This window comes from Phragmites australis, chromosome 1 (genome assembly GCF_958298935.1).
Source record: "Phragmites australis chromosome 1, lpPhrAust1.1, whole genome shotgun sequence".
Lineage (NCBI taxonomy): Eukaryota > Viridiplantae > Streptophyta > Magnoliopsida > Poales > Poaceae > Phragmites > Phragmites australis.
In genome coordinates, this window is record NC_084921.1 from 32,100,714 (window position 1) to 32,128,354 (window position 27,641).

The 27,641-nt window shown below is 43.5% G+C and overlaps 2 protein-coding genes across 5 annotated transcripts; both read left to right on the top strand.

Moving 5' to 3' along the window:
- Positions 1 to 3,623: 3,623 nt before the first annotated feature.
- Positions 3,624 to 5,169, top strand: LOC133915462 (protein TRACHEARY ELEMENT DIFFERENTIATION-RELATED 7-like). Its single transcript, XM_062358631.1, has one exon. The coding sequence runs from the start codon at positions 3,655 to 3,657 to the stop codon at positions 4,174 to 4,176; it is 522 nt and encodes a 173-aa protein (XP_062214615.1). The 5' UTR covers positions 3,624 to 3,654; the 3' UTR covers positions 4,177 to 5,169.
- Positions 5,170 to 12,888: 7,719 nt separating this feature from the next.
- LOC133915470 (amino-acid permease BAT1 homolog) lies at positions 12,889 to 26,171 on the top strand. 4 transcript variants are annotated; one of them, XM_062358666.1, is made up of 9 exons: positions 12,889 to 13,139; positions 18,789 to 19,052; positions 22,880 to 23,140; positions 24,144 to 24,162; positions 24,261 to 24,480; positions 24,563 to 24,744; positions 24,842 to 25,131; positions 25,227 to 25,356; positions 25,469 to 26,171. In XM_062358666.1, the coding sequence occupies exons 1-9, from the start codon at positions 13,015 to 13,017 to the stop codon at positions 25,814 to 25,816; spliced, it is 1,839 nt and encodes a 612-aa protein (XP_062214650.1). In that variant the 5' UTR covers positions 12,889 to 13,014; the 3' UTR covers positions 25,817 to 26,171. The 4 variants fall into 4 exon arrangements, with proteins under 4 accessions (XP_062214650.1, XP_062214627.1, XP_062214636.1 ...); XM_062358643.1 differs by lacking the exon at positions 22,880 to 23,140 and having other exon boundaries at positions 12,890 to 13,139; positions 18,750 to 19,052; XM_062358652.1 differs by lacking the exon at positions 22,880 to 23,140 and having other exon boundaries at positions 12,890 to 13,139.
- Positions 26,172 to 27,641: the final 1,470 nt, after the last annotated feature.

Genomic DNA, 27,641 nt, shown 5'->3' on the forward strand with positions numbered 1-27,641 from the left:
CTCATTGGCATATTACTCCATATGCCACGAGAGGTTTAGGACAAATTGGGCATTTGGTGAACATGGGGCACTGCACAAGCTGTTCAATCTGTGCACTTGGAGTTTGTCCAGAAGATCATCGGGAAAAACTCATTCGAAAGTGCTCTGCTATGTGAGATTAATGAAACGTGAAGGTAATTAGGTGACAGGTGCAACGAACTTGGAAGTGAAAGGCTTCTTGGTGTATGATGGTGCCGTTGGATATATAATTTTGTATCTGGTGGAAGCGTTGGAATCAAAATAAATAATGATGTTGGCCCTCACTTTCAAGCTCACAAGGGAATGCGACATGGTGACCTATTATTTCCCATCCTATTTAATATAAAGCGGATGGTAAGATTTCATGAGTTCTACCACATTTGGTGTATGATTGTTTGTGGACGACACAATTATCTCTATGAACTACGATATAGAACAAGCAAGGGATATGACACTCCTGTTGTGTGTTTTCGAACTAAAAGTCAATTTTCATAAGAATAAAATAATATGTTATGGGGAAGCAAAAGAGTGTGAGGATCAATATCATAGTTTTTCGGATGTGAAACCGGCCCATACCTTTTACATACTTAGGCATCCCCATACACCATCACAAACTGTGAAACAGCTACTGAAAGAAAGTTGAAGAACAGTTTGAGAAGCGACTGAGCAACTGGAAAGGGAAACAGATGTTAACAGGGAGACATATTAGTATTAATTAATTATATCCTTACTAGTCTCCTATTGTTTATGATGTTTTTTTAACTTTAGAGGAATATATTGCTTAGGCACATGAGCTTACGGTAGAAAAAGATATAGGTGCTACACAAGACGTGCCAACGATCGGAGACTGTTACAATAAAAGTATTCGTTAAAAATGGGTGATAAATTAATAATAGGCTTTGCGATTCTTGATGGCGCACTATTTATGTAGTTGTTTTTATCTTTATGCTTTTTCAATTCTTATGATGTCGCTGGTCACAGCATATTGTAATAATAAATTAGGTTGTGTACACCGCATAGTGTAGAGGCCGGAAACAGTAATTAAAACTATTATATTATTATTTGAGTGTTAAAATGTGCCACTATATTCGCTTGCAAGGTCACAAAGTTACCATATTAATAAAAAAAATAAAATAATCTAGATCACTTATTATTATAAACATCTAACGGTCTAAATTATATAAAAAAAATATCAAATATGATTAATAAATAGCTAAATTCGAAATTCAAAATTATGAAAAAAATAGCAATTAGACTTTCATACAGTTTCGGAAGCAAAATATCTAAATATAGAGTCCAAATAAAATAAAATAATAATAATTGGAATTAGGGTTACAATAGAAAAAAGGAAGATCCCTATCAAATATAATCTTTAAAATTTTTAATTATTATAAAAATTAAATACCTAAATAAAGAGTCTATGTAAAATACAATTTGTCATATATTATTATGATAAAATATTATAGCGAGACTAACCACACTATTAGTGTGGACCACCCCATCTTGCTAATTATTTTAAAAAAGACACATCTAAAAATTGCACGTGTATACTTTTGACTTATGGGATGCACAACTAATTTTAGTAAAAAAATGTATAAACATGAGCATTTTATTATATTTTTGAAATTTTTATATTTAGACTTGCAACACTTATCTGTGACAAATTGGGCATTTGGTGAACATGGGGCACTGCACAAGCTGTTCAATCTGTGCACTTGGAGTTTGTCCAGAAGATCATCGGGAAAAACTCATTCGAAAGTGCTCTGCTATGTGAGATTAATGAAACGTGAAGGTAATTAGGTGACAGGTGCAACGAACTTGGAAGTGAAAGGCTTCTTGGTGTATGATGGTGCCGTTGGATATATAATTTTGTATCTGGTGGAAGCGTTGGAATCAAAATAAATAATGATGTTGGCACTCACTTTCAAGCTCACAAGGGACTGCGACATGGTGACCTATTATTTCCCATCCTATTTAATATAAAGCGGATGGTAAGATTTCAAGAGTTATACGTATTTGGTGTATGATGGTATTTATTTTGCAGTATAGGGACGACACAATCATCTTTACGAACCACGATATAGAACAAGCAAGGGATATGACACTCTTATTGTGTGTTTTCGAACTAAAAATCAATTTTCATAAAAATAAAATAATGTGTTATGGGAAGCAAAAGAGTGTGAGAACCAATATCATAGTTTTTCGGATGTGAAACCTGTTCATACCTTTTACATACTTAGACATCCCCATGCACCATCACAAACTGTGACAGCTACTGAAAGAAAGTTGAAGAACGGTTTGAGAAGCGTCTGAGCAACTGGAAAGGGAAACAGATGTTAACAGGGAGACATATTAGTATTAGTTAATTATATCCTTACTAGTCTCCTATTGTTTATGATGTTAGTTTTTTAACTGTTTAGAGGAATATATTGCTTAGGCACAGGAGATTACGGTAGGAAAAGAAATAGGTGCTACACAGGACGTGCTAACGATTGGAGACTGTTACAATGGAAGTATTCGTTAAAAATGGGTGATAAATTAATAATAGGCTTTGCGACTCTTGATGACGCACTATTTATGCAGTGGTTTCAAAATTATGAAAAATTAGCAATTAGATTTCCATACAGTTTGGGAAGCAAAATATCTAAATATAGAGTTCAAATAAAATAAAGTAATAATAATTGGAATTAGGGTTAGAATAGAAAAAAGAAAGATCCATATCAAATATAGTCTTAGAGAAAATTTAATTATTATAAAAATTAAATACCTAAATAAAGAGTCTATGTAAAATACAATTAATCAAATATTATTGTGATAAAATATTGTAGCAAGACTAGGCATACTATTAGTGTGGACCACCCATCTTGCTAATTATTTTAAAAAAGGACACATCTAAAAACTGCAGTGCATACTTTTGACTTATGGGATGCACAACTATTTTTAGTAAAAAAATTGTATAAACATGAGCATTTTATTCTATTTTTGAAATTTTTTTATTTAGATTTGCAACACTTATCTATAACCAACTTCAATACGTGGCAAAAACCAGAGGAAGCATTTGATAAAAAAAAAAAGATCCATATGTTTGTTTGTCTCTTGAATGCAGTTATGTAAGTAACTTTGTGAAAAATTATGAGCAAATTAGAATGGATCTATGAGCCATTTAAGAAATAATTTAACACAATTTAGATTGGGGCTTCAACAAAATTTGTGAACAAATTAGAACAATTCAAAGGCAATATCAGATCTAGGTATACTACATATTTTTAATTAAAAAAAAAGAGAACAATTTTACTGTAAGGAAATTTTATAAAAGAAAATTGGTTCAAACTCCGGAAGCAGTTTTGCATACTTTTAGAAATAAAATAGATATATGTGCCATTTGACTAGAACATGGACATACCATTTTTAGATTTTACCTTAAAAAAAGTGACAGGTAGCAGCCAGAACTGAAGAGATTAAAGTAAGCACCATCTGAGGTGATACAATATTTGGCTCGGTTGTAGAAGCAGAGCACGCAACCCCCGAAACGAGCAGCAGTTTCACCAGCAAGACAAAAACTACGCGGCACAGATGCACCAACACAGGCATCCAGTTTATATATGGCCTTGGATATCACGGCCTGCTGATTACTGAATGAAATCCATTCTGGTCGCCTGCTATCTGAGAGAAAAGAACATGAGAAAGCCAAGCCAAGGCCACATGCTGCGGCTTCAAACAATGGTCGTCATCTCCATGGTCGTGTCCCAGCCTCCGGCAGTACTGGGATTAGTAACCGACGACAAGTGCAAGTGCTTCATGTGCATCTGCGACGTGGACCCGCACCCGCTGCCGCCGGCGCTGCCGGCGCACCACCCGCCGCCGCCGTCCGAGCCGGAGGTCGTCAGCCAGCCACCACCGGCGCTCCCCGAGTACCACCACCCGCCGCCGTCGGAGCACGAGCCGACGCCCGATTACCACTACTACCCGCCGCCGTACCCGTACGGGTACCCGTGGGAGGGGACGACGTACTACGGGCCGCCGGCGGGGGAGATGTACCCGCGGGACAAGGCGTCCAAGTCCAGTGCGCTCCGGCAGGGCGGTCACGGACTCTCTTCTTTGATCCTCGCCGTCTTGCTCGCGTCCGCTGTGCTGTCAGTGCTCACGCGTTCTACTTAGTCGTCGTGTCGTGTGTCGTGCTAATATATATCAAGTGTAACGTCCTACTCCCGTGTGCGAGTCGTGTTATGCAGGTAACCAGCAGTTAATTGCCGTGCTTTTACCGCTGAGTTTGGAAGAAGAAAAAAAGGAATGTACTATGTAATGGCAAAAAAATAAGGAATGTACTATGTAACATGTTGTCTAGTAATGGGATATTTACCAATTACCATGCAAGTGCGCTCGGTCGGCTGAGCCTGCGCAGATGACAGCTCGACCGACTGCCCTGCCGTGTCCACAGGTGCCATCGCGGTGCCACCCCGGACGGCCAGGTCGCAGTCGTCACCGTCGCATGCTTCCTCGCCACCTTCAGCCCTTGCTGGTCGCTGCATCCCCCACGCAGCCTCCGCCTTCGCCTCCGTCCATCCATGGTGCGCCTGCGCAGCTGCCGGAGGTGGAAATCTGCTTCATTCCGTGCTCTAGGGAGATGGAAGAGCACGACGATAGCCTCTCACAGGCTCTGGTCGCAATCATTGCTGGTACCCATCCTTTGGTGCTGCCAGCGGCCAGATCATCTTCCACATCGAGGAGGTCCAGCGGCAGATCCACCGCGGGCAAGCCCCTTACCCCTGAAATACTTGAGAGCCTCCCAAGCTCGAGTATAAAATAGGGGGAACAAGACGAGCAGAACGAAGGAAAAAAACAACAGGAGATGAAGGAGGAGAAAGAAGAAATTGAGATCTATAAATGTTGGCTCTGGATCCGCCACTGAGGAGGTCCAAGTCCAAGGCTCATCTCCGATGACCTCCTCGGTGCCTCCGGCGAGCTACTCCTTGCCAGCGAAGTCTGGTGCTATCATTCCCATAATGGAGCAGCTGTCGCGCATTGACCCGCTGCAGGATGAAGGGGAGATGGATCCGAGGCCTCTCTGGGGAGCTATCAGTGACACCGAGATGGATTTGTCTCGTCGGTTGTGCTCGACCCCTGATTGGAACCCCGGCCATGAGGATTAAGGACTTGAGGTGTCCTGGCTAGCATAGGTGTTGTCCTCTATTGAGAAAGTGGGTTCACACACGCTTGACTCGTCCAGGTTATATTCAGATCTCGTTTGTTTCAGATTCTGGATTTTAGATTGTGCTCTACAATCAGATTATGTAAACAAATGAACATATTCTGAAAGTAGATTGTAGTAATCCAGATCTGGATTGTGGCACAATCCATAATCCACCTCAGAGTAGCTTCTACAATCTAGAATCCAGATTCTCACAATTCACAAGGGAAACAAACAGACCCTCAGTACATAGGTCACACAAGTTTGCACTCTTTGGACCTCCTGTGTGCCCGGCTGCAACCACCATGGACAGCGTCATGCCCTCGTCGCGAGGTCAATCAATGGCAGGGCCCTCCATTGGTAGGTGCAAGGTGGGCAACTGCACAGTACCTCAAAACTTAGGGGTTCCGAATCTAATTTTAGTACTAAATATATATACTTAATTAGCAACAATTTAGAAGGCCCAACAAAGAGAAAAAAAAATGAAAAAGGCCCAGAAGGGCACCCGCAGGCCTGCTAAGTGAGACATCCACCATCGTGAGCTCGTGACCATCACCGGACACGATCGTAGCAACTCCCGCATCCCTGATCTACTGATCGCTTTGTCTTCTCATGTTCTCCATTAGCCATCGACTCACAGTCTCGCAGGTCCGCCAGGCACACCAAGTCACAGGCTTGCAGTTGGCCAACCGCAAGCCATAACTCCCGATTCCCAAAGTCCCGATCGCACATCGCAGCAACTCTTGAGTCTTGAACTCCTTACTCCAGATCGCAACAGCCAGCAACTCAAGGTAGAAGGTATGGCCCGTGTCCATCATGTCATATCACAGCAAGGTTTTTTTCTTTTCTTCTCCAATCTCTAGATAAGTCTAAAATCCATGTTATAAACAGGAAGTTGTTTGTTTGATTATTTCATCCATCCTCACCATGTCTTCTAGTTTTAGAAATAGGAGGTATGATTTTGGTTATGAAAGGCGTAAGAAGAAACAAAGATTGGAAGCAGCAACTCAAACTCAAAAGGGTACTCTTGATAGATTTGTTGTGAAAGAATCTCAATTTACTTCTGAAAATCAAACCCCTGATGGTAATGTTGATGAGGGTCATGGTGATGATGCTAACAACACAGTAGAAGTTGAGGTGCATACTGCAAAAATTGATCATGGTGATGATGCTAATATTACCGATGAAGTTAGTGCCCATGCTGATGGAGTTGATGCTAGTTTGGATGGATCACCAAATACTAAAAGTAACAATGACATCAATAATTCTTTTCAGCATGATATATTTGATCCAATATATTGGGATGCTCTTGATCATAAAATGGTTGATATTTTAGTGCAAAAGGGTCCTAAAAGACACTTGTCTATTCAGAAAGGTCCTAAAGATAGATTCTCTAGAAGGTTTCCTGCAATATTTTACACTAGAGTTATCTCAAATGGAGAAACTTTTGACAAAGAATGGCTTGTATATTGCAAAGATCTTCATAGACTTTTTTTTTGCGCAAATTATGGAGAAAGGGGCATAGAAAAGGTCAGTTAGCAAATGAGGGTTTTAATGACTGGAATCGTCTTGGCACTAGACTTAAAGAATATGAAACTTGTGCGGAACATATTTTGAATATGATTAATTGGCATGACTTGCGCATCAGGTTGCAAAAGAATCAAACAATTGATAAAGTTGCTCAACGAGAACTTCAAAAAGAAATGGAGTATTGGAGAAAAGTTTTGTTCAAAATTATCTTGATTATAAAATTTCTTGCAGAACATAATCTAGCATTTTGTAGCACTAATAGCATGTTGTACCAAGACAACAATGGCAATTTCATAGAAATGGTTCAAATGTGGGCTGAATTTGACCCAATTATCCAACATCATGTTCAACACATCATGAATGACGAAATTCATATTCATTATCTTGGTCGTGGCATCCAGAATGAGTTAATAAATTTGCTCGTTGCTGCAATCAGGTATGAAATCATTAGAAAGGTAAAAGAAGAAAATTATTATTTTTAGTTATACTTGACTGTACTTATGATGCAAGCCACCAAGAACAGATATCTCTGATCATAAGGTATGTTGATGCGTCTTCAGATTCTGTTTGCATTGAAGAATCCTATTTAGGTTTTGTGGATGTAAATGATACAATTGGGAAAGGATTATTTGATGTTCTACAAAATGAATTCAAGAATCTTGACCTTAATGTAGACAATGTGAGAGGACAGGGATATGAGAATGAGTCAAATATGAAAGAAAAACATCAAGTGGTATAGAAGAAACTTTTGGATATAAATCCTAGAGCTTTTTATTCAGCTTGTGGTTGTTATAATTTGAATTTAACACTATGTGATATAGCAAAATCTTGTAGTAAAGCAAAAGATTTGTTTGGAGTTATACAATGTATCTATACAATATTTGCTAATTCTACTAAAACATGGCACATTTTAAAAGAGAACATAACAGGATTGACTCTGAAGTCATTGTCATCTACTTGTTGGGAAAGTCGTGTTGATAGTGTTAAGGCTATAAAATTTTAGATTCAGGAAATAAGGGAGGCTTTACTACAGGTGGTTGAAAGTGATAATGATCCAAAGAAACGTAGTGAAGCTAAATTCTTGGTGGACAATGAACTTGGTGGTTTCAAATTTTTAGTGGAAATAATCATATGGTATGAAATATTATCTGCTATTAATTTGGTCAGCAAGCAGCTACAAGCAAAGGATATGCTATTGATATTGCAATTGAGAAAGTATAGGGGCTGATTTCCTTTTTCAGTAAGTACAAAGAAACTTGCTTTTCAAATGCAATGGAAGCTGTAAAAGAAATTGCACTTGAGATGGATATTAATCTAGAATTCCGTACCAAGCGTAAAACTAAAAGAAAAAAAAGACAATTTGACGAGAGCAATGATGATGCATTTATTGCTTCACAATATGCAATGGAGTCATTTAGAGTCAATTATTTTATACCTGTTGTTGATCAAGCTATAGCTTCACTTACTAGTAGATTTGAATAATACCAGGAGTATCAAAATACTTTTAGTTTCTTGTTTACTTCAGATAAGCTACGCTCCTTGGATGATAAGAGTTTGTTTTCTTTTTCTATTGATCTTGAGGCTGCACTGAAGAGTGGAGAACATTGATGGAAAAGAATTATATGTGAAGTTAAAGTTCATCAAGGAATTTATCATTAAGGAATCTATGAACCCTCTTGATATTCTGAGCTATTTGAAATAGCTACTGTTTCCCTAATACTATTATTGCATACATAATTTTGTTAACCATTCCTGTGACTATTGCATCTGCGGAAAAGAGCTTTTTTAAACTCAAGTTGTTGAAGTCCTACTTACGTTCAACTATGATAAAAAAAAGACTTAATGGATTGGCGACAATAGTACTTGAAAATTAAGCCTTGGCGAAGATTAATTATAGAAGATTTTATTTAAAAAATACTAAAAAATGATACTTTTTAATAGAATATAAGGTTAGTTTATTGTTTGAGTACTAACTTTACTCTTTTATATAATACGATAAACCGTTTAAAGTATTGACATATACCTCGTTTACCTATGACGGCTATGAAACCATTTTGCAAGGTAAGATAAGCTCACTTGAATTGAACAAGTCTAGCTGCCCCTGCCCGTGGGGCACTTGGGCAGACCAACTCCAGTGGTTCCAATCAGTTCTCGGTCCAAATTTCGTGTCCCTACCGAGCGCTTACCTTGGTGCAAGGCGTCCCAGTCGAAATCAACCAACTGATGTCGCAGTACTACGCCCTTGAAACCCCAGCCATTCTCTTTCTGTCTCCTTCACGTTGGAGTCAACTCAACGTTGGTGTCAGGGCTAGTGTTGGTCTTACCCACCTGCCCCGGAAACTCGGTCAGGTCAAAAGCCCAGCAGCTTGCATTGCATGCACGACTGGACCGAAACAGCACGCTATCACCAACTTAGAAAATGTAATTCCGTAATATGATTTATCTCATCCGTTCATCAATCTTATCTAATATTTATCTATTTATTGATTCTCTCATTTATCTAGTAATTTTTTTCATCTATCCTCTAATATAGATCTTAATATAAATAATAATTCTAATATGGTGCATGCATGTCCCTAGAGGCTAAGAGAATTTTCATGTTCTTCAACTCCGTATCAACTACTTCAACAAAATTCCACGTATAATTCTAGTCAAATGAACCACGTACTACGTCACACAGCCACATTACAAATGCCCAACAACTGAACGCCTCCAGCCATATGCATCCATCCTGTTACCTGCAGCAAGCTAAGGCCAAAGAAACAACCAATCCACACCACAAACAGTGAAACTTTTGCACTCAGTTTTATTGCAAGATGGAGGGATTGATCGGTTCCACGGTGTGCCGGAGCGTCGGGGCCTGCTGGACGCACCAGCGAAGCTACCAGAGGCTGCCGAGGCGGCCGGCGCAGGGCAAAGGGATCAAGCTCGGCCGCCGGGCAGTTTTCTTCTCGACGGCGTGGAGGTTTGGCCAGCTACGGCACGCCAAGGCTCGGTGGTCGCCGCTACAGCTGCTGAACCGGATCGTCGACACGTGCATAAGCTTCATGCTGCCACAGCCACTGAAGATCGTGAAAGGCGTGCGGTCGCCGGCGCCGGTGGTGCCGTGCGAAGGCGCGTCGCCACCGCCAATAAAGCTGCGCCGTGCTGCTTCGTCGAGGCGTGGTGGCGAAGCCGGCGGGAGAGGCGTGATGCTGAACATCTGCGTGGCGGAGGTGCTCCTGCGGCGGAGCTCGTCGGAGGTGAGGAGGTCGCCGCTGCAGCCGCCACGTGAGGCTGCGCGGTGCAGAAGCCTCCCGTCGTAGCTCGTTCCAGTGACGTTTGTACTTCACAAGTGTGGTAGGTACACACAGACGGGTAGACTAGATGTAGATCTCTTTTGATGCACTCCGTACTCATTCTCATCTACTGTACACAAGGACTGGGTCTCACCTTAGCCATAGATGAAGTTTCTGCTATGAATTGACAATTAATGATGACAAGAAATTAAATTGCGAATCAGCCAAGCGAGATATTCGTGATTTCGTACCACGTGATGCAGATTTTTCTTCCCTCTTTTTTGTTTCTTCTAATGGCCCTTCCTAAATTTTGCCACGTACTGTACCATCAATCACGACTTTCGGAGCAACTCTACCTTTCCCAGCGTGGCTACTGGAGTCCAATTGTATAAGACACTCAAAAAAGATGTTTACGAGACTCTTATTTATATTGTGCATCTTCGATCCGGTGATCTATATGTACACACGTTGCACAGTGAAAGGATGCATTCCAGAGCTCATGAAAGCCTACCCGAGAGATCCGGTCTTATAAAATTTACCTCGTAACTACGTTGTATTACTCCCGACAGCTGGATGATCACCATACACATAGAGCAGTCCTCTACATCACGATTCACGAGGCCACTTTGATGGCGCATGTGCCATAATAATGGTGCTCATGCAATTAGTAGAACCTCGCTGCCTCCAGTTGTTCGGGAAGGTAGGGGTGTAGGGCTCTTGTGAGGTTAGTGCTGTAGGCTCACAATGAATCGATATCCTCATGTAACATGTCTTTTTATCGTTCTCACGAGCAAAACAGAGGTTCGCCACTATGTTGCTTTTAACGGTGGAATTCACAGAAGCTCTCGTGATCTCACCTGAGGAGGAGGGTGCTGGTGGCCACCGATATCTAGGGAGGCCGCCCCACCACGCATATAGGGTGGGCCCACCCTTGCTCATGGGTACTTTATGCAGAGATGTGCTCTCGATCAGAACTCGTTTATATAAAATTAGCAACTAGCAACATGGTTCATACTAATAGAGTGGCTAGACTCCTTACAATATTTTATCACGATAATATTTGATTAATTGTACTCCCTCCGTCCAATTCTCTAAGGCGTATTCCCCTTCGTCGCCTGTACCAAGACGTCGCGCGCGAGGACAATTCTGCCCTCATTTAAATACGCGTAGTTCCCTTGCTAGCACACGCTCGCTGAGCCACGACGCCTCGCTCGCTCCCTTGCTCGCACGTATAGCTCGCTCCCTGCGTGCGCGTTTGCTTGCATGCTCACTCAAATTTAGCTCGCGTCCCGTTTTGCATGCGTCGCACGTCCGCATGTTTAGCTTGCTCCCTGCGCACGCGTCCCGTTTTGCATGCATCGAGCATTTGCAAATATAGCTAGCTCTCTGCGCGCGCGTCCCGTTTTGCATGTGTCGCACGTTTGCAATTTTTGCCTGCTCAAATTTCGCTCGAAGTCTGGTGCGAGGAGAGTCCGAAGTGCTGCTAATCTTGAGCTATAAATGACCATTGCCCACATGCAAGGTAGCTAGGGCCCACGGACGCCCGTTCCATCCTCCGGCAACCGGCGAGCTCCATGCCCGCTGCGAGAACATCATCCATGCTAGCCTCGTCGTTGCTTCCATCCTTCGGCAACTGGCGAGCTCCGCGCCCGTGCCCACCCGGCGAGCTCCGCACCCTCCTAGCAAGCTCCATGCCCGCCGCGAGATTGTCGTCCACAACGGCTTGCTATGTGTCTGTTCGACGAGAGAGAAGGAAGGATGCAAAACATATGCGCTTGCTATGTGTCTGTTTATTTTCCACAGCTGTTGCATTCGATAAGAAAGGTGCATTCAATAAGGGGTACGACCGAAAGGAGATGGAGAGACGCCTTGTCGTTCTGGACAAATCGAAAAAAAAGATGCGCCTTAGAGAATTGGACGGAGGGAGTATTTTACATGGATTATTTATTTAGATATTTGATTTATATTTGACATGGATCATTCTTTTTCTATTTTAAGCCAAATTTCAATTCTTATTTATTTTATTTTATTTGGACTCTTTATTTAGATATTTTGCTTCCCAATCGTCTGGAAATCAAGCTGCTGATTTTTCATAATTGTTAATTCCAAATTTAGCTATTTAGTAATCATATTTGATATGGACCTTTTGGTTTAATCTAGACCGTTAGATGTTGATAACAATAAGTGATTTAGATCATTTCTTCCTTATGATAAACATAGTAATTTCGTGACTTGAGAGCGAACGTGATGGTTTTTTTCTCCTTAAAATATTAAGATAATAGCTACATTATTGCTTAAATCATAAGCAACTAGCAAGGTGACATGTGTAAATTATGCTACTAGAATTGTTAGATCTAACTTTTTAGATATTACAACCAAATTGTATAATTTATTTAGTTAGAGATAAGACTGGATTATATCAAAAGATTACAACCAAATTGTATTTTACCATAATAATCGGATATACTCTGACATCGTCCTCACAGTAGTAGGAGCGTCGAGAATACTTGTACTTAGAGTGAAAGCTAACGATTTTCTCAAATTGATGGTAGCCCTCTCAAATTGATGATATCCCTTTATCGTCAATCCTAGCAAGTTTTATCTTACAGTAACAGCAGAATATACCCAGGCACTCCATAATCGATTTCAATATAATGCAAAATAGCAAAATAGTGCAGCACGCTTACTTGATAATCGGACCAAACGTTCATTGTTTGCGGGAAACCAGTAGGGATGGTTAGGTGCAACACTGTCAAGAGGTTCAGTGGGACCCACATGCAGCCTCAGGACCCCGGGGAATCTCGGAGGCCGACCCGGCCCCACCAGGTCCTGCATTCGTTTCCCTCGTGCTCGTTGTTTTTTAAGCTCCTCAGCATCCGAGTCTCCCGGGCTACAGCTGCAGAGCAGAGAAATATCTGTGCGGTTAGCTCGCACTCTGCCACGGCCACTTCTTCGTTTTCAGATCAAGAAGGAAGGGGAAAGGAGGAGCGACCGTCCAACATGGAAGGGAGGCACGGCTACAGCCCGCTCGCCGGCGACGAGGCGGCGGTGATCCGGTGCGGCGAGGGCGACGAAGCGAAGCTGAGGCTGCTCGGCTACAAGCCACAGCTCAAGCGCGACCTCTCGTAAGCATCTTCTAGCTTGCTACAGCTCTTGTCACCTTCTTTCCATCCATTTCGACCGGCCATCCAATGATCCTTCTTTTCCCCTTACCTCGCACTTAGAAGATTTTTTTTTTTTGCCCAGTTCGTGGCCAGATCTTGTGCGGTTGATGGGGCCGGTGAGCTATAGTTGCGTGCTTCTTTCTGCCCGTTGACGATTGATCTATTGCTTGCAGGATTAGTGAACTTGCTTAATTATTTGTCCATTGCAAGTGGATCATACGTATAGGATCGATTTAGTAGACCACGCATTCTCGAGCAAAATGAAAAAAAAAATCGCCAGGTTCCTGATGCTCCCGTCTTTGTCAAAGTAGATTCCGAAAGGTTCTTATCTGGGGCGACCGTGAACAAACCCATCCCTGCTGCTCAACCTCTTCGCCCAACCCATCCTCACCGGCCGTCACCGCTGGCGGCGGTGGTGGCGCCCCTCCCTCTTTCCCTTTCTCTTCTCCCTCCTTCCCTCCCCTTCCTTCTCTCCTTTTCTTTTGCAGTTCCGGGTCTCGTGGAGGCCATGCTTCGCAGTGCCTCGGCCGGTTTGAGCCGGCAATTCGTGGCCAGATTCGCGCGTGAGACGTGTCCACGGCGTGCCCGATCGACGAATCCACGCGCCCGGCGGCCTAGGGGTGCTTTAGGGCTGTGGCTGTTCCCGCGTGTTGGTGGCGCTGCGCGGAGGTGCTGCGCGGCTTGGCAGTCCTGCGGCGCAGGGGCCAGTTCCGAATGCCCGCGCGTGAGGTCGGGCAGTGTGGCGACCAGTGGTGGCCGGCGGTTTGCTCATCGGCGTGCAGATGGATGGGAGGCATCCAGATCTGCTTGGCTCATCGACGGATTTGCGCTCCTTCGCCTGAGATCTGCGTGCGGGCGTCCTCCTTGCGCTTTGCAGCGGGTTGCGCGCTGTCGGCGTGGCCCCTTCATCGGTTCTTTACGTGGCTCTGTGTGGTTAGTTTCGGCAATGTCCGCGGCACCCCGGCTGCTGTCGCTCGCGCTTCCTGCTATTCTGGTAGAGACTTTTATTTTTTAATTTAGTCTTTTTAAAACTAATATTTTAATAATAGCTCGTTGAAACCTAGATTTTTATAAACTAGCCTATTTTATCACGCCAAAGTATCTGATGTGACTTCCCAACGTAGTCACGCTGCAGTCATCTTTTCAATCGATGAACAGTATTTTTCTCTATTTGAGTAGTGAGGTTGTCGTACTCTAAAATTTATGAAACTTTTTCTGTATGTCCTATAATTTATGATGAATCCATTTTAAAAGTATTCACCTCAATACCCCATCTAGGTTTTAAAATAAAAAACTCCAAAAATAGTTACTTTTAGAAATTCTAGTATTTTTTAAGGCCTCAAATAAATTCCCAAAAATCTGAGAAAATTCACTAATATTCCTATCATGTGGCGTAATAATTTCTAAAATTATTTCCAACCCTAGGTTACTTGGTGAAAAAGCGAGTTCATTTGCAATGCTCCATTTATATGCATTTTTATCATTTCATACTATTTAGCCTTGTAAACGCCCTCTAAATAATTAGCAATTATGTTCGATTTTCCTCAAAATTTTGCCAGCGCTTAATGCAACATGTACAGGTCCTATTTGCAAACATGCACATCCAATAGAGTCGTAGAATTTGAATTATTCAATTTCGAATATTGGTATATGTTACAATTTGTTCTATAATAATAATACTTAGGTGATTTGTGGAGCCAAAAAGAATTGCCATTTGCGGTCTAAACCATACCAAATTTATTGTATGGATAGCTCAGAATATGTTTTAGCCGAACCACACACATATTTTTTAGGAAGACTAATAAACTTTAAATAAGTAGACTAAAGAGAAAGAATAAATGAAAAAGAGTAAAGATTGGTATATAAATTACAATAAGTTATTTTATGTAGTTATACCTGCCATTCGAAATGTAGAGGTATCGTATTGTCTTCTTAATACCTTTGACATAAGTTGTTGTAGCAGGTTCAATAGAGACCCCTTGTCCTATTGTGTCTGTATAATGTTAGATTATATGTTATTTTATTAAAGTTATATGATGGTATTACAATAGACAAAATGTATATTAGGAATGGTAGATGTAATATATAAATGAATATATAGTTACCTGACATGTCTCTAGTGTAATCAATTCTGGTCCTTAATGTATCAAAGGATGCTAGAGTATATGCATACTTGGGGAAAGCACCAGAGAATTCAATTACCTCAGTGTGACCCGTGAATTTTATCATATATATGTGGTCAACTACTCGATAATTATTCTTAGCTGGGAACACTTGGAAAAACTTTATAAAATATACAACTCCTTCTCTAAGGTGTGGCTTGAATTGATCTACATGGCGTTGTGGCACTTGAGCTTCCATTGCATTTCCCTATACATTTGCATAAAAAATTATTGTAAATGATGTATACTCTTTTATTTTTTCTAAAGTACCTAATGTTTGTGGATACCTCTTAATCCAATAGTACAAAATCAAGTCTATGGACCTTTTCTGGTTTGTCATCCAGAATATATTCGGATAATCTTGTCACGACAGATGTGTTGTCATTTTATGCTAAAAGCTCTGTCGTGTAATCACCATCAGGTGGCTCATTCCAATCCACAATTAAACTACTCATGGATAATAGTTACCACTGTTTCATTCAATGTAACCTAAATTGTGTATAGATTCTTGATGAACATATCTCATGGCTTAAACCTAAGAACATTAATGTTATCAATTGCCTACTTTCAACAAAATTAGAAATTATTTCCTAATTTAAATGTACGTTTCAAAATGCTTAATTCACCATGTAGTGTCGAAGGCTGTGGGTAGCCATAGCACTTAGCCATGTTTGAACATGCGCAATTTAAAGTTTATTAGTTTTCCTAAAAATCATGTGTATGGTTCGGCTAAAACATATTCCGAACTATCCATACAATAAATTTGGTATGGTTTAGACCGCAAATGGCAATTCTTTTTGGCTCCACAAATCACCTAAGTATTATTGTTATAGAACAAATTGTAACATATACCAACATTTGAAATTAAATAATTCAAATTCTACGATTCTATTGGATGTGCATGTTTGCAAATAGGACCTGTACATGTTGCATTAAGCGCTGGCAAAATTTTGAGGAAAATCGAACATAATTTCTAATTATTTAGAGGGCGTTTACAAGGCTAAATAGTATGAAATGATAAAAATGCATATAAATGGAGCATTGCAAAGGAACTCACTTTTTCACCAAATAACCTAGGGTTGGAAATAATTTTAGAAATTATTACGCCACATGATAGGAATATTAGTGAATTTTCTCAGATTTTTGGGAATTTATTTGAGGCCTTAAAAAATACTAGAATTTCTAAAAGTAACTATTTTTGGAGTTTTTTTATTTTAAAACCTAGATGGGGTATTGAGGTGAATACTTTTAAAATGGATTCATCATGAATTATAGGACATACAGAAAAAATTTCATAAATTTTAGAGTACGGCAACCCACTACTCAAATAGAGAAATCGGAAGGAGAACAATTGAAACCGCAGAAAACACTGTTCATCTGACAAGTATTGTTCATCCGAGTCACGCCAATCAATTTGGCGTGACTCAGTTTGCCACGTCGAATCCACGTGTAAAGGTGCTGGGGTTTTCGCTAGCGTGGCCACTTTGGTCACGCCAATGACTATGGCGTGACTACGTTGGGGAGTCACGCCAGACACTTTAGTGTGATAAAATGGGCAAGTTCCTGAAAATTTAGGTTTCAACAGGCTATTATTAAAATATTAGTTTTAAAAAGGCTAAAATAAAAAAAAAGTCTCTGGTAGACCGGCTGCGTGGTGGGCCAGTGTTGGCGGTCCGACAGGGCGGCCTTACGCGCATGGCGTGCGGCCAGCGGGGCCCTACAGCGGTCGTGTGCCGGTGGTTTGGTTGCCCAGTGGCGCGGGGTGAGCCAAGGCTCCTGGTGGCGGGTGTCGCGGCCGGTAGTGGGGCTTCCCCGTGTCGCTGAGGTGTGGTTGCTCTACGATGCGGCGGATACGACCCGGTGGCACAGTGGCTCATCTTCTGCTGCTCGTGCGCTCCACAGGCTTTGTGTAGCGATTGGACGGCCGAGCCCTTTCCTGTGGCATTGCGATGGCTGCAGGACACTGTGGTTGCCCCGGAGTGGCGTGTTGTGCTGCCCCCCTGATTGGGCTCCTCCCCTTACCGATTCTATTTCCCCCTGAGCTACTCCACGGGGAGCCTGATCAGCTAGTGGGGGCTTCTCGGGGCGGCGCTCACTCGCGATAGCGGTGGCTGTGGCAGGTGCGACGTGACTCTAGTGCAAGTGCTTAGGGGTGGGGAGTCATGAGCGAAAGCTCTGCTTGACAATCTGCTGGTGCAAATATCAATGACGCTTGCGTGCGCTATTTCCTCTATGTAGGTGACATTGTAGCGTCTCTCGTACCCTGGGGGCATCTCTGGATGAAAACCTTGCCCCGGTTTTTCTATCGAGTGACAGCGACATTGACGTCGCTACCTTCTTAAAGACGTCATTTCCGGAAGCCTTCCTTCTCTCGTTGGCGACACCGTTCTCCTTCTTTTGTTGGTTGGCCTCTACGCCTTTGCTCACGGTGACGTTTCCTTTTCATGTGGTGTTCCTAATATCAGTTGTTGCTTGATGTGCATTCCTCCGAAGTGACGCGCTCGCTGACTCTCTAGGGGTTTGGTTCGGCGTGGCAGTAGGGCTCCGCCAACCAAGCTGATGCTGGTGTGGGAGCAATGCTCTGCCGGCTTGTTGCTCAGGATGTTGGTTTGGTGCGTGAGTTGAGTTAGGTCGGATGCGGCTGTTTGTTGATTGCGTCGTGTGCTGTGGGTGTCGTTTGTGTTGTTCGGGGTCATTTTCGTTGGCTTCTTCTGTAGGTTCACCCTTACGTCCTCGCTTCTCGGCGGTTCTTCACTCAATGTGGCGCTTCACGACAGAGATTTTGTCCAATGTGCACTCCTCCGAAGCGATGTGCTGCCGACTTGTGTGACAGAGAGGTGGGACGTGGGAGCAGAGCTCTGCCGATCGAGTTGTGTGGGTGATAGTTTAATTGGTTTGTACGCGAGTTGAGTTGGGTTGATCATATCTGTTTGTCGGGTTTGTGTTTTTGGTGTGAGTGTCGCCTGTGGAGTTAAGGTCGTATTATCGTCTTGAGGTTGTGTATCGGTTTTTCTTTTAAACTGTACAGTTTTGAGATTTTGGATCTGATTTCTTTTATAAATTGAATCCAGCAGATTGCTCTTCTTCTATGATAATTTCAGCAATGCTCTTACCGTACTTTTGAAAAATTCTCGAGCAAAACGCGTGTCCATGAGTTCGGTCTCTCACAATATCAACGTGTCTGGTTAAATAATACAGATCAGAGAGTTTTGTTTGGGTAGGCATTGGCGTTAGAAACAGCCTAAATTTTCTTTCCAGTGGAGATCCGGTTTAACTACTTTAATTTGTACCCAAACGGCTAAACAAACCCTTGCATTATGCACGACCTTCACCTCAAGCTGGATTGTATCTTGGCCCCTCTGATTTGATCGAAGGAGTGCTGACACGGGACCGATTGATTTGATCGAAGGAATGACGTGTGCACTTGTTGCTACTTGCGCGCGCGCAGGCTGGTGTCCAACTTCGCGGTGTCGTTCTCGATCGTGTCGGTGATGACGGGCGTGACGACGCTGTTCGGGATGGGCCTCCAGTTTGGAGGGCCGGCGACCATGGTCTACGGCTGGCCCATCGCCGGCGGCTTCACCCTCGCCGTCGGGCTCGCCATGGCCGAGATCTGCTCCGCCTACCCCACCTCCGGCGGCCTCTACTTCTGGAGCGCAAGGCTCTGCGGCCACCGGCGATGGGGACGCTTCGCCTCCTGGCTCACCGGCTGGTAAGTGTAATACCACACTCGCTGTCGCTTTATCATCATATGTCACTGGAGTAGTGGTACTGCTTAAATTCACTGTTTCATATCAAGCTGAGAAACTGCAAATGCACTGCCTAGCTAAATCGCGTGTGGCCGCGATACTAGGCACTAACCATGTCCCCCCATGGCCCATGTTTGGATAGTTGGCTCTGACTGGTAATCTTGCAGTATAATCCATGAATGGCTATTTAAATCATCTCCAACGGATACTTAAAAATTAATTTTTTATAAGATTATTTCAGTATCCTTTAATACTATTATAATATCTTTTATTTTTACCATCTCTAAGTAGCTACCATATTTCTTACTTTTCATTACTCTACTCCTTTTTTCGGATCACAACCATACTATATGAATAGTGATACGAGATGAGAGAGGGTAGCAAATTTGGAACCGTGTAATCACTGTAGCAGCCTGGTTGTATCCCTATTGGAGTGTGATGCGGGCTGCTTGAGGCAGCAAATTCGTGCGCATAGTGATACGGTGTGGGTTTAGAGGCTATGCTGGAGTCGGCCTTAGGGTTTGTCAGTTTTAGTATGCTGTACATGTTCGGTTAAGAACACTCCCAATACTTCACCTTGGTTATTTCTTAGATATTAAATAATCATGCCAGATATAATTTTTTATGAGTGGCAATAGATTAAGGATAAATCTACGATACATCATTGAATAACTGCCTAATCTATGATATACCTTCTATTGTGAGAATGATATGTGAACTTGAACTTATATATCATTGACACAACGATGATATATCGTAAACATGATAAGTTATCCGGTGATAAATAGTGAAACATTCTATAGATTAAAGAAGAGAGAAATGAAGCTAGGGTCTTCCTAAAGAAATAAGCTGGACACATAACATTCAACACAAGAAATAAGCTGAAAAATGCATTGAGATGCTCAATGTCCATGTTCATCCTAGAAAATTAGACGGAGGCGCATATTTTGAGATGTGGAAGAAACTTTGATTGAGAAAATAATCTCTATACTATTGTCTATGTGAGTTGAAACGAGTGGCCATCGCACAATCCGTAAATTAAAACCGAGAAATAGTGCATGAGACTGCATGTACAAGCTAATCCTAGTTTCATGGGTCGGCCCTAGAACTGAGCAAAAAAACGCCCAGACTCGGATTGAGCCCGGGCGACAATGCCCAACCGTAGTTAGGGCTGAGCTCGGCTAGCTCCTAGCTGCCCGAACAGACCCTCGCCTCAATCTTTCTTCAATTTTTCTTCTGCACAGAATTGAACGAGAGGCATGGCCCATTCCGAAATGTAGGCCCGATGTCCTTGTCTGGCGAAGCCTTGGCAGCCATTTTAGGCCCAGAAAATGTCAGCCTTTTTTTTCCAGCCCAACAAATGCTGAGGTCTATCAACGGTGCCTCGGTTAGAGAAGCAATTCTGCCGTCCAGAACTAGTCTACCTGTGGTGTGCAAAGAGCCAAAGATATGATCGGTGTTTGGTCGTAGTACAGACGAGCCATAATTTGACAACTCGATAGCACCGCATTACAACTTACAAGCCTTGAACTTGTGTGACCAAAAACAACTGGCGAGCGATTGTCGCTACGCGTCATCTGTGACTTTGACAATGCTATTTGAGGGCATCCTGTGCTACCATATCTCAGCAAATTAAAGATCACGTTGCAATTGAGCATCATAGCGTTAGGTTCGTCAAAGTACGTACGTGGATCTTTCTTATCCGAATAATATAATAATTCTACCATGATAATTATGTATTCAGTGGCGAATCCGAGGCGCAGATGCTCAAGCCCCCTAACCCGGACGTACTTGGAAGCCCCAAGCCCCTCTCCTATCAATTTTTAGTTATGAAAGAAAAGAAGAAAAAAAAATAAAGAGGAAAAAGAAAAAAAGAAAAAAAAGGAAGAAAAAGAACTTTTGCTTCATAGCATTATATCCACCACCGATAATATTAGGTATTATGTTCGTTACGAAATCGATGGAAGAATAAAACCATTTCAGATTCCTACGCACGCGATCGTGCTCAAATTGGTCGAAAGCTTGGGAGCCCAAAGCGGACGCCTTGACCTCTCACTTGCCGGAGCTGGCGGCATCTTCCACACGTGCAAATTAGACCACACGCACACGCACCGCCCCACCCCACCCATTTGTTTACTCCACGTTGCTCACTCGTCGGCGACGGAAGCAAGCCTGAGCGCCGAGGCCTCGAAAGTGAAGCAAGCCGCACGTGTTCGCATGTGGCCCAAGAAAAAAAGAGGAGTTGAAGGCTGCGACCTCAATCTGCATCTGCTTGCGCTTGCACGCGTATCTTTCACCTGCCTAAAAGTTCTTGGGAATTGAAGGCAGCGACTGCTGGACCGCCGTATAAACACGAGGATGTCGCCGTTAATAGTGGTGATCAGAGTTCATGGTATCCGAACCATCCCTATTTAATACTCTCACCGTCCATCTACGCAAGGTATATTTTAGAATGAAAAAGTCTTTAGAAATAAATTTTGACCTTCAATTTCTTTTTTATATACTATCAATTACTATAAAATTAACATCATATCTAAAACACTTGCAAATACGAATCTATTGATATACGTAGTAACTTTATAAACTAAGCATATACTGTATAATTTAACTAATTATTGATTAGAATTTATAAAGTTTTACTCTTTTAAATAAAAATACGTTCTACGTAGATGGACGGAGGGAGTATTAAGAGAAGCTCACAAGTCACGTCACACGTATTTGACGTGCGAACCAATAATTTAGACGGCGACGGTGATCCTCCTGATCCCGGCAGCCAACCCAACCCACCCAGAAATTCGACCTGCTTGTTGACCTCGACGATGTTATAGTACGTACCCGGTCGATAGACACGTGGTGTTTTGCTGTCGTGATACGTAGATACCCAGATGGCCACATGCATGACCGATCAGCGTCTGATCGGATCTCTTTTAGTTGATCATGCATGCGAACGAGGTCCATCGTATACTAATAACTCGAACAACTGGCAGCTAACGAGAACAACGATATACTGTAGTAATAAATTACCAACTCGGAGCGATAGAACTGGCTGCTAAGGGGCAAAAAGTACTCCTGCTCATCTGATCGAATCATTTTTATTTTAGTTGATAAATGTGATTCATTTGTTTACGTGAACTTGGATCGGACTGCTCTGTTTTCGCGCATTTTTCTTGTCACAAAATCCTTCCCTGTTCTCTGCATGGATTCATCAGATTTCCTACCCTGGTTTTAGTTTTTAGATTAGACATGGATAGGATTGGAGTCCACTTTCACTTCACGGGTCCATCGAGCTGCTTGGCAGAATCTCTGACTCTCTGTCGTTCCCGGAATAACCAACCCAGCCGCCCGTCCCCACCTGCTGCCCATTTTCCCGGACCCCACCCGCAGTTTCGAGTTGACTGCACCCGCATCCCGCCCGCCCATCCTTCTTCCCCTGCCTCGGGTCCTCCTCTCCTCCTCCGTTCCATTCCTTCAACTCTTCGAGCACCAGCCCCTCCTCCCCTGTCCCAGCTCGCCGGCACCATCTCCGGCAACACACGGCCTCCAGCAACACGGTGACGGTGCAGGCTGCACAGGCCCACGCGCGCCATGACCTGGAACAAGTCCCCGGCCGACGGCTCCGACACCGGCCTCGCCCGCCTCCGCGAGCTGGGATACAAGCAGGAGCTCAAGCGCGACCTCTCGTATGTCCCTCCTCGATATGTTACCTTCTTTTTCTATTCCCCTGGTCCTGGTTGGCTCACTCCATCGGTTCTTGACGGGTCCGGTCGATCGCGTCGCGACTCGCGCGCAGGGTGCTGTCCAACTTCGCCTTCTCCTTCTCCATCATCTCGGTGCTGACGGGAGTCACCACGCTCTACAACACCGGCCTCACCTTCGGCGGCCCGGCCACCATGACCTTCGGCTGGTTCGTCGCCGGCGCCTTCACCATGGCCGTCGGACTCTCCATGGCAGAGATCTGCTCCTCCTTCCCAACCTCCGGTGGCCTCTACTACTGGAGCGCACGCCTCTCCGGCAAGCGGTGGGCGCCCTTCGCGTCATGGATCACCGGATGGTAATCGCTCACAGCATCTCTTTCACTCCCTCGCTCATTCATCTCTATCTATTCGCGTTCTTCGAATAGGTTGCCTGGTTTCTTGTCTCGTTGGGACTATTGAGATGTGAACGGCTTGTGATTAGAATACTTTTCTCTTTTTGTCGGGAGATTGAGATGAAGAACAATTCTTTCTTTTCCGTGTTTCTTTCTGGTGTGAGCGACAACTTGGCATCTCTCTCTCTCTCTCTCTCTCTCTCTCTCTCTCTCTCTCTCTCTCTCTCTCTCTTCTTCATTTTCTGATGAAAAAAATATAAACAATCGGTTCGGTTCACCAAATGGAGAAGGGAGAGCTGTTAGGATTGCAAACCTGTACATTGCAGTTTGCACTGTAGTCATGTTGCTTTCAGTGGTGTGGACCGGTGAAAATGGAATCTTTATGGAGGATGAAAACTGAGCTGAGAGACTAAATTTGCATATTACTGATTGCTTAAAAGAATTTGATGGATTCGATGTCGTAAACACTACACTTCTGTAAAAAGGATGTTGTGAACTTCTTTTCAGTCTAAATGCAAGCCGGAGCTCCTGCCATTTTCTCCCCAAAATACATTTTTATTGGATAGTGTAGATCAAGCCTTACCTTTGGCTAATTGGCTTAGCTCAATTTTCAGTATGCAGTTATTAAATGGTTTCTTCTCCAACACACATAGGGAGTAGCCGAGTAGGAGTTGTTGATGATTCCATCCCATCCTCTTGGTTACCCGCATAGCTATAGCTACGCTCTATGCTCTAATTGAGACAAGGACGTTTAGGTTTAGAAATAAAACACTCCCCTACATCAGATATACCGGTCAGTTCATGGAAGACAAACAATTATCAGTCACGCATTAATTCTCACCCTGAAACTGTGAAACCCATAAATTTCCATCATGATAATGATGCAATGTACTCCTATTTGATGCGACTACTGCAATTGTTTTCAGCCTCTAATCCTCTGCGTTTTCGTTGTCTATGTGATTTTCAGGTTCAACATTGTCGGTCAGGTAACTAGTCCTTTTCCTGAGCCTCCTCTCTTTTATTTTTTCACTTCAGTTTCTGTCTGGGCCAGCGGCATGCTAACTGCGCAGCTCCTGTCGTGCAGTGGGCGGTCACCACCAGCGTGGACTTCTCCCTGGCGCAGCTGATCCAGGTGATCATCCTGCTCAGCACCGGAGGGAAGAACGGCGGCGGGTATCTGGCGTCCAAGTACGTCGTGATCGCCTTCCACGCCGCGATCCTGCTGAGCCACGCCGTCATCAACAGCCTCTCCATCACCTGGATGTCTTTCTTCGGTCAGTTCGCTGCTGCCTGGAACATGTTAGGTAACCTCAAACCTCTCTTCAGTCTAGCTTCACTTAGAAAGATTGCACAAACACATGATATCTGACTATGTTTTGTCTGCAGGTGTCTTTGTCCTGATGATTGCTGTGCCAACCGTTGCTACTGAGAGGGCCAGTGCTAAGTTTGTGTTCACCCATTTCAACACCGACAACAATGCTGGAATTCACAGCAACCTGTACATCTTTGTTCTAGGGCTCCTGATGAGCCAGTACACACTGACAGGATACGACGCGTCTGCGCATATGGTATTTTACACAAAGAATTAGAAACCTAAAGCAACATCGACCATCTTGCAGATTAACTAGCATTGTTCTGACAACGCTTGGTTCTTTGCTCATGCAGACTGAAGAAACGAAGAACGCTGACAGGAACGGCCCGATCGGTATCATCAGCGCGATCGGGATATCGATACTAGTAGGCTGGGGCTACATCCTTGGCATCACATTTGCAGTGAAGGACGTGCCGTACCTGCTGAGCCCTGACAATGACGCCGGAGGGTACGCGATCGCCGAAGTGTTCTACCTCGCCTTCAAAAGCCGGTACGGGAGCGGCGTTGGTGGGATCATCTGCCTGGGGATCGTCGCTGTCGCCATATACTTCTGCGGCATGAGCTCAGTGACAAGCAACTCGAGGTTGAGTTCTGGCTGATTGAGGTTTCTGAACTTCTTCGTCAGTAACAGTAGGGAAATCACTCACTCTTGACTCTCGCCATTGTCCTTCCGGTCAGGATGGCGTATGCGTTCTCGAGAGACGGCGCGATGCCCTTCTCGTCCGTCTGGCACAAGGTGAACGAGCAAGAAGTGCCGATCAACGCTGTCTGGCTCTCGGCTTTCATCGCCCTCTGCATGGCATTGCCGGTAATCAGTTGACTCGAGCACCAAGCATTAATTTCATTTCAGATTCACTCCGGCAATTGATCGATGACATGTACTGCTTGCTCCATCCAAAAAATGTGAATGTGGTGTGCAGTCGTTGGGCAGCCTGGTGGCGTTCCAGGCGATGGTGTCGATCGCGACGATCGGGCTGTACATCTCGTACGCGCTGCCGATCCTGTTCCGGGTGACGCTGGCGCGCAAGCACTTCGTGCCGGGCCCCTTCAACCTGGGGCGCTACGGCGTGCTGGTGGGCTGCGTCGCCGTGCTCTGGGTGGCCACCATCACCGTGCTCTTCTCGCTGCCGGTCACGTACCCGGTGACCAAGGACACGCTCAACTACACCCCGGTCGCCGTCGGCGGGCTCTTCTTCCTCGTGCTCGCGTCCTGGGTCCTCAGCGCCAGGCACTGGTTCAAGGGCCCCGTCACGAATCTGGACGGATGAATGGAACAGAATGGGGGATGTTCAGGCGATTTCAGGCTGTCACGGTGGAGGCTGTGAAATGTATTGTGGGTAACGACGAGATGCATTCCATATTTCCATGGGAGAAGAAACTGAGCAAGAGCTGGAGGCAACGAGATGCTGTAATTAGCGTGGATCGCAGTGTTCGTCAATTGGCAAAATGCTTTTAAGAAGTAGGATTGGGTAACTAATTGCGTCTTTTTATAGAGGCAAACATGTCCATTGTTTGTTTGCATCACTCTATTTGGTTTCCACTGTTCCTTAACCAGGGTGCAAAGTGGATGGGAAACCATTGAAATTTATCATTATTACTTAAGAGTTAAGACTTGTTGGACAAGTGGCATTGCAAGCCAGGGTGGGACCAATAGAAAAAATTGATGAAATAGGTACATTCATCTCCAACAAATATGCATAGTTACTATCTGTAAGAGCTATATATGTCATTGATATATAGCATTATCGATAAATATAGAATAGTTATCATATTCGGACATCTCAGGATTTTTCGTAATTTTTGAGACATATCTCTGTCACTAGCAAATGGATATTTGGATGAAAAAAAACTATATGTAGGTTCCATAAATAAGAAGATTTATCGCTATAGTTACTAAACGTGTCAAAACACGATGACCTTGCCAATAAGATTTTTTCTGCAAACAAATCAAAAACACAAACAAGAAGGTGAGGTGCGGGAAGCGGAGCATGCAGTTCGATCTCGTCGTCGCTGTCTTCAGTGGTGGCCTGAAGTGAAAAGAGAAGCGGATGAGTTCAGGAGGCGAACTCGAGTGCCGGCCGCACAGATCTGAGAGGCAACGACGTATCCGAAAGTCAAGGCACAACAAGCTCTCCAGCATCAGATTGGATCCCATCACTAGCGAATCAAGCTTTCTCCTGCACGAGGCCGGCGAATTCCGCTTCCTTCGCCGGGCCAAGACCGAAGCCATCTTACCTGCCGTCCTGCATCTCACGGGCAACTGGGCATGCTCTGGAGGGTAAGGCGGAGACGAGTGGCACCGGTGTCGAGGCCAGAACAAGGCGGCGGAGATCGATGGGAGGTGCAAGCGGGATGGCAAGGCAAAGAGAGAGAGAAGGGTGCTCCATGGACTGAGGAGAAGCGAGCAGCTGCCTAGACTCAGGGAAGAATGATAGCTTTCTCCGCGTGCTCCTGCTTTCCACACAGATGAGATCTCAATGAGCCAACTCCATGCTTCCTAGCCTTCAGATCTTTATCTGGAACTTGGATTTTTCTGGAATGCAATAGAGGAGACGAGCTCCTTGGGGAAGAGATATGGCTTCTTGCAGTCTTGTTTGGGAAACTGTAGGAAGGAGAAAGAGTAGGCAGGTAGAATAATTTCTACCCCCTCCTATCTTAAATATGAGTTGCTTTTGAATTTTTAGATCTTTGATATATAATTTTGATTATTATTATTTATTAGAATATAATTATAATATCTAATAAAAATATAATATTGTGAAAATATTTTTTAAGATAAATTTACACACAATATATATGATTTTTTTTATGTTTTTAAACTAAATATTTTAAAAACTATTGATGATCAAAGTTTTAAAAGTTTAATCTGATTTTAATTAAAACAATAAGTATTTATAACTGGAAGAAATATTTTATTTTATGGTGGATCCCATATAAGGTGCTAAACATTAGAGGGGAAATGAAAATTTATCACCATATCATGTCATTCTATATAGCTCCTCCATGTGAACCAAACCCTAAAAGTTGGCCGTAGTTTAATCAATGTGATCAAATGTTAATCATATTGTCAACTAGGGTCCTTTGCGCTTTAAA